This window comes from Leptonychotes weddellii, chromosome 4 (assembly GCF_054177405.1).
Source record: "Leptonychotes weddellii isolate Sample4059 chromosome 4, ASM5417740v2, whole genome shotgun sequence".
NCBI classification, from domain to species: Eukaryota; Metazoa; Chordata; class Mammalia; order Carnivora; family Phocidae; genus Leptonychotes; species Leptonychotes weddellii.
Genome location: NC_138372.1, coordinates 24393265 through 24400277, shown reverse-complemented (window position 1 = coordinate 24400277; position 7013 = coordinate 24393265). Strand labels below are relative to the sequence as shown.

The following is a 7013-nucleotide window of genomic DNA, read 5'->3' as shown; positions in this document are numbered from 1 at the left end:
GGAGGCCGAGCCCTACCGACTGCCTCACTGGGGTCCCTTGCCCTCCGGATTCTGGTTGGGCTGGGTCGGTGGGAGCCACTGGCCAGTGAGCAGGAGATGCGAAAGTGAAGTTGGGGGATTTATTTGGTCACCGGGTTGAATGCATCCTTGCAGCTCCAGTGTGGTCCCTGTCTGTGGCAACCCTGTCACTAGCCCCAGGGCGCTGAAGTGGTCTTTGTGGGTTTCCTTAATTATGCCCATACCCTTCGATTTTTTTTTTCTTTTGAGAGAGAGAGAGAGAGAGAAAGAGAGGGAGCACGAGCAGGGGGAGGGGCAGAGGGAGAGGAGAGAGAATCTCAAGCAGGCTCCATGCCCAGTGTGGAGCCTGATGTGGGGCTCGATCTCATGACCCTGAGATCATGACCTGAACCGAAATCAGGAGTCGGACGCCTAACCAACTGAGCCACCCAGGCGCCCCAATCATGCCCATACCTTTTAAAAACAATCCCTCAAAGAAACTCTTGAAAGTTACTGGGTTTGATTGTGCCATCTGTTTCTTGTTGGACCCCTGACTGATGCAGTTCACTGTTCTGATGACAAGACTGAAATCCTGAATGCTTGCCCACAGTGCAGTGCAGTGACATTGGTCATGAAGTGGTTAAGCTATGATTCAGACCTAGGGGGTGGGTGTCAGCCCAACCCCGGGCCCTTGAAGCTTTGCTGGCTTACCCACCCCACTAATGACCGCACGTAAGAACAAAGGTGAACCACAGCCAGTTCTGTGGACGCAGTGATCTGCCCTCTCCCTGCCTGCATTGGCTCTTGGCTCACTGCTCCTAGATTTCTGGCTCTTGGCCTCTGATCACTAAGTGTTTTTCTGGATTAGTAGAGCCCTGCACCCCCTTTTGCTTCCCACTCTGGTCTGGCCTGGATGTTGGTATCCTCTAAATTGCAGGTCACCACACGGTGCTGGGAGTGGGGCTGTGAACCACTCCAGCAGTTGGTCAGTGCAGAAGACAAGTGTGTTTCTGCGCCGCCCCCCGCCCCTGGCTCTGGGCTGTTTGAGCTCAGCTCCTATTCCCCTGTGCAGCCTCAACATCCTGCCAGGGCCCTCATGTGCTGAAAATGCTCAGGGAAAGTGGAAGGAGCTGACTAATGTTCAAGTGACGCTGAGACTCACGTCTTTAGAGGAGACAACCGGGCTGTTGTGAGCATATATAAGGAGTGAGAGTGTGAATAACCGGGATTTTGTGTACACAGGGTGGGGATGTGGGTTGTTGGTGGCAGTGATTGGGTTATAAAGGTGGAGGGGGTGTGACTTGTCCACAGAGAGGACAGTTGACCCTGCGCATGCTCAGGTCAGGGTCTCACTATAAATGCTAGAAGCTCAGTTGCAGAAGGAGCACAGCGCCCTCTTGTGACCATACCTATAATCACAACATATATATTGGGAGGTTCCACCCCACATGCCCACGTGGATCAACCCCCGCCCCAGCCCAGCTTCTGCTCCAGCCTTGGCCACAGCCCCATCCTAGCCTCACCCACAGACATATAGCCCTCTCCCCTCCTGAGGGCTACCTTCCCTGCCCTCAGGGTCTCGTGGGTGGGAGTGGAAAACAGAGGACGGAGCCAACCTGTATAAAACACAGCCTTTATTGATTCCAAGAAATATCTACCTCGAGTCTCTGGGAGCATGGTCTGGGAGGCTGGCACCAGGTTGAGCACATTTGTGGGGAGAAGATGGGAGCAAAGCTGTCTGAACCTGCGGGGAGGAGGATTGGGCAGAGGGGGGCTTCCCCTGAAGGCAGTGGGGACCAGGAGGATCCCTGCGTATCTCAGGCAGGGGCTGGTGTCACCTCCCCCTGCTCCTCGTCACAAGCTCACTCTCAGGCCTCAGACCTCCCACTGCTTAGAGGCTACTTCCTTCCCGCCCCAGAAGTCTCCAAGGAAATGGAGATTCCCTTTGATCTGGGGCCTCCAACCAGGGCAAGCGTCTCCCTCTTTGTGGCCTCCAGGCCTCTGCACCTGCTGTTGTCTCTGCTGGGAAGTGCTTCCCACGTCTCTCAAACATTACTTCCTCAGCAAAGCCTTGCCTGAGCACCCCCTCTTGGGTTAGGTAGCAGCCCCCTCAGTGTCCCCTTGCATGCAGTAGCTAATTTGCTTGTTTCAATGTCTGTCCCCCCCAGGGCTGGCCGGCTCTGGGGTAGGAGACTTACACCCAGGCAGACAGCACAGTGCCCAGTGCTCAGGAAGCCTGCCAGAAATGCAATTGGATAGATTAGGGAATTCAAGGGGGGGGGGCACCCAGCACCTGTCAGACCCCTCCACCAGTGCAGTCCTGCCCCACCTGTCCCCAGTGGGAGCCCCAGGGCCGCTCCCCAGCCTGTGGTCAGATGGGGGTCATGGTGGGTGCCGACGCGTGCCTCTTGTCGTCACCAGAGTCGGAGCCCAGCTCCCCGGCCTCCACCAGCTTGTGGTGGCAGCGGCAGGTGGAGGCTGGGAGGCTGCGGCTTTTGGGGGCCTTGCTCCTGTTCACGTCCCGCAGGACCCTGTGGAAGATAAGGTAGCAGATCTCGCAGATGGTGAGCACGATGCAGACCGCGGAGGCCCCCACCATGAAGTAGGTGAAGACCTTCTTCTCGGTGGGCCGGGCGATGTAGCAGTCCACGACGTTGGGGCAGGGCGCCACGTGAGCGCACTGCACCAGGCGCGGCATGCCAAAGCCGTGCCAGAGAGTGTGTAGCACGTACAGGAAGAGGAACTCGATGACGAGCTTGAAGACGAGGCTGAACAAGTAGGTCCACCACAGGCCGCCATGCTTCTTGCCCGCGTTGGCGTACAGCTTGGCGCACTGGTCCCCGTGCTTCTGGCGGTGGCGGCGCTCGCGCTCCTCGCGGTAGGCCACGTGCAGGATGACCAGCAGCGAGGGGCACGTGACGAAGATGAGCTGCAGGGCCCAGAGGCGGATGTTGGAAATGGGGAAGAAGTTGTCGTAGCAGACGTTGGTGCAGCCCGGCTGCTTGGTGTTGCAGTCAAAGTCCTTCTGCTCGTCCCCCCACACGCGCTCTGCGGCCACCACGTACACCAGCACGCGGAAGACGAACACCACCGACAGCCAGATGCGCCCGAACGCCGTGGAGTACTTGTTCACGCCGCTCAGGAGGGCCTGGAGCGTCTTCCAGTCCATGGTGCCCGGCGGGGGTGCCGGGGGCCGTGCCCGCCTGACAGAATGAAAGGAAAAAGCTGTATGATCGTGACCAGGTGACATTTGTGGAGCATTGCCTATGTGCCAAGTGCTGTTCTGAGTTCTTTACGCGGATGGATTCACGTGACCATCCAATGACCCTGTGAGAGCAGGCCTGTTACTCGGCCCGAGCGCGGCATAGAGAGGTTAAGTAACCGCAGAGCTTGTATGCGGGAAGGAAGGGTTGCTGATAAACAATGGCCATTTACGCAGCATTTACTGTGAGCCAGCCACCAAGCTAAACGCTTGGTGCAACATTATCTCCTTTAGTCCTTATAATGACCCCACGAGGTAGATACTATTATGCTCCTCATTCATAGATGAAGAGAACAGTTGTAACAGAGTAAGTGCTCAATAAATGCTGGCCACTCATTGTGAAATCTAGAGAGGGCAAGGCACTCATTTAAAACTACAGTTGGATTCTAGGTCGGGCTGTTGGTGCCAGGGCCGTGCTCTCCACCACCTCCTCTCCCCTTCTCTGCTGGATGCCTGTCCCAGGCCAGGGTCTTGCAACTTACTTCATCCATGCCTTGCTACTGTCTTGTGAGGGTGGGGTTATGGGCCTGTAGGGGCCAAGGGCAGGCCACCCCAAAATAGGCCACTTTGGCATGAAGACTGCTTTGACTTAAAAGCAATCAAAACCCAGCAGATTCAGGAAAAGCTCTTTACCTCTCTTTCAACTGCCTAAAAGAATTCATATAGAGGACCGGCTCCAGGAAGAGAGCTATCACCACAGATAACTACGTTTTTATATGAACTAGGTATGGTAGACAGGGGGGAACCTAGCAAGGCTTGTTTGATCAAAGTCCTCTACATCCCATGGTTTCTGAGTGGCCTGGCAAACATTTGTTTCCCAAATATTTATTCATTTTCATCTTCTGTGAATTGTATTCCTTCCCTTTGAAGTCCCTGACCCCTATTCCCTTCTCTTTAGTTCAGGATGACATATATACCTCATTTTGCCTGTCTTTGGAATTTCCTATCTGTGTGGATTCCCCGCACATATGAAATTAAACTCCTGTTAATTTGTCTCATGTCAATTTCATTCTTAGTCCAGCTAGAAGGAGTTTGGAGGGCGAAGGAAATTCTTCCTCCCCGATAAGCCCCATTCTACGGAGAGGAAACAGGCTTGGAGAGAAGAAATAACCTCCCCAAGGTCTCACAGTCAGTAGGTGGTGGAGTTGGGAGACCAGCTCAGGTTGGGGGTGAATGGAGGCTGTAATAATGGTCTGGCTCCTGGCACACCAGATCCAGGGAAACTCTAGAGACAACCTCCCCTCCCTGTGCCAGAGCTGGGGGGAGCCCCAGCTCCCCCAGGCATGCCGGATGCCAGTGCTTTGTGGTAGAGAGACATACTGTATTCAGGCCCCCGAATCACACATTTTTCTCCCAGTGCTGGAATGACTCAGAGGGTGTGGATGGGTGGGTCTGCATGAGTCTATCTAGTGTCTGGGTGCTGCCATGGGTGTGGGAACACGAGTCTCCCCATGTGCATGTGTGGGCCTGTGTGCACACGTGGGCGCTCTTGGAGCTGGGTTTGTGACTCTGAGCAAGCATAATGCCTGTGGGTCCAAACCCTGCATGACTGCTTCTCACCCCTCCACTGCTACCACCCTCCTTCAAGCCCCCATCACTCTTGCTGGTATTATTACCACAGCCTCCTCACTGGCCTTTCATCATCCGGTCCTGGGCCCTTAGAGTCCATGAAATTGGATCATGTCACTCATTTGTTTAAAACTTTCTACTAGCTTCACGTTACACTTAGAATTAAACCCCAGATTCTACATTCTTGCCCTCCTCTCTTATTTTCTCACCCCGATTCTCTCTGCTCTGGCCACACTGGGAGATTTGGGGGTTCTGCAATTATTCCTGCTGCCTGGAATGCTCTTTCTCCAGAACCCTGTATGGCTGGGTCTTTCTCATCACTGAGGTCTCTGCTCAAACATCATCTTAGTGGCCTCCACAGATTACTCCGGATCTAGGAGCCCCTGCCCTCCAGGTCACTCCACTCCTGTCCCCTTTATTTTCTTCCTTGAATTTAATCACCATTTGAAAGTAAAATACTTGTTATTTTTTTGTTGTTGTTCTTATTTATCATCTGTCTCCCTTACTAGAATGTCAGCACTGTCTTGCTTATTGCTTTATATTTAATGCCTAGTGCTTGGCACATTGGAGATACTCAATAAAGGCTGGGTGAATAAACAAATGCATGCTGACTTCTCAGAGAGGCAGCTTGGAGGGAAGGGCTGTGAGGTGTAGACAGGAACGATGTGGACAAGATAGATAGCCTGCCGGAAGGAATCCACCCCCCCCCCCCCCCCGCCAGAAGGAGAAGGCACAGTTGCTCCTCAACACCTCAGCTCTCCTGATGCCTCTTCTCTGGGAATCTCCAACAGGACAGTGTGACTGAAGAAGACCTCATCCCAGGAGACCCTCCTCTTCTCCCCCACTTGCCCCTCTGAGACCTGGCCTTTGGGGAGGGGCAGTGGAATGTGCATTGAGCTCGGAGGCATGGCAGGATTCTAGCCTCAGCTCTGCCACTTACTAGCCTGGTGACTTCCCAGAATCCCTTGATAGTTTTAACCTCCATTCCTTATCTCTGAAAGGAAGGAATTCCTACTTTCTTGAGCTGTTTTAAGAATCATAAGACCGGGCGCCTGGGTGGCTCAGTCGGTTAGGCGACTGCCTTCGGCTCAGGTCACGATCCCAGGGTCCTGGGATCGAATCCCACATAGGGCTCCCCACTCTGCGGGGAGCCTGCTTCTCCCTCTCCCACTCCCCCTGCTTGTGTTCCCTCTCTCGCTGTCTCTCTCTCTGTCAAATAAATAAATAAAATCTTAAAAAAAAAAAGAAAGAAAGAAAATAATTAAAAAAAAAAAAATCATAAGACCATTTCCTCCCCAGCCACCGCTCACCTGGTGGGAGTTCAAAAAAACTGAAGTGGTGGTTGGAGCCCTGTCTGCCAGCCCTCAGAGAAGAGGGGCCCTGTCACCGGACACCCATCGGGGCACAGCCCCCTTCTGGGTCCTCACTTTCCACCTTCCGGTCCTGTCTGTCCAGTCCCGCCTGACACACCCCAGAGACTCGACTCACCTGCAATGAATTTCCCTCCAAGCCCAGTACCAGTCTGATCACCCCCAGCGGGCCCCCAACACCACCACCCAGCCATCCGCTTTTTCCTAGCCCGGGGACCAATTCTCGCCGAGCTGCCGCCACACTCCAGAATGACCCCGCCGCGACCACCCCCCTCAACTTACCTTCCTCCTCCACCCGCCGCACCCCTTCCCCAGTTTCCCCTCCATCCCCGGCAGCTTGCGAGCTTGCGGACGTGGGAGGGGAGGGTGTCCCGGAGCCTTCCAGCCCCTGGAGCCCCCACCCCGCCCAGAATCGAGCGGCGAGAAGGCAGTGGGGGTGCTGGGGGAGACCCCTGCACCCCCCCCCACACCCCGCCCGGGGTCGCCCGGGAGCGCTCGGGTCCCGGGGCCCCCGCCCAGCACTCACCCGGAGCCCGCGTCCGGGAGCCCCGCGCGGCGGCGGGGAGGCGGGCGCAGCCCGGGGAGGCGCGGAGAGGGGAAGGTCGGGGAGGAACCTGGGAGCCCGCCGGGCCGCTGGGGGGTCCGCGTCTAGTGTCGCCGCCACCCGCTGCCGGGGCGGCCTTCCGAGGGCCCCGTCGCTGCTCCGAGCCTCGGTTTCTTCATGTGGGAAATGGGGGCATCGGTGGCCATGGGCAGGGCTGTGGCCACTGCTCCAATGAGATCAGGGGCGGGAGGCACTCTAAACTGTGAAGTGC

General features: G+C 55.8%; 1 protein-coding gene across 2 annotated transcripts; it reads right to left on the bottom strand.

The window, feature by feature from the left end:
* Positions 1 to 1614: 1614 nt before the first annotated feature.
* On the bottom strand, positions 1615 to 7007 carry GJB3 (gap junction protein beta 3). Of its 2 annotated transcripts, none has more exons than XM_081818043.1 (2): positions 6725 to 7007; positions 1615 to 3200 (listed from the first exon to the last, which is right to left on the bottom strand). In XM_081818043.1, exon 2 carries the CDS (start codon positions 3164 to 3166, stop codon positions 2369 to 2371), a length of 798 nt encoding a protein of 265 aa, XP_081674169.1. In that variant the 5' UTR covers positions 3167 to 3200; positions 6725 to 7007; the 3' UTR covers positions 1615 to 2368. The 2 variants fall into 2 exon arrangements, with proteins under 2 accessions (XP_081674169.1, XP_081674170.1); XM_081818044.1 differs by lacking the exon at positions 6725 to 7007 and adding an exon at positions 6481 to 6704.
* Between the last annotated feature and the right edge of the window lie 6 nt (positions 7008 to 7013).

Excerpts from the sequence above, each read along its gene's own strand:
- GJB3 (XM_081818043.1), bottom strand. The coding sequence starts at position 3,166 with ATGGACTGGAAGACGCTCCAGGCCCTCCTGAGCGGCGTGAACAAGTAC.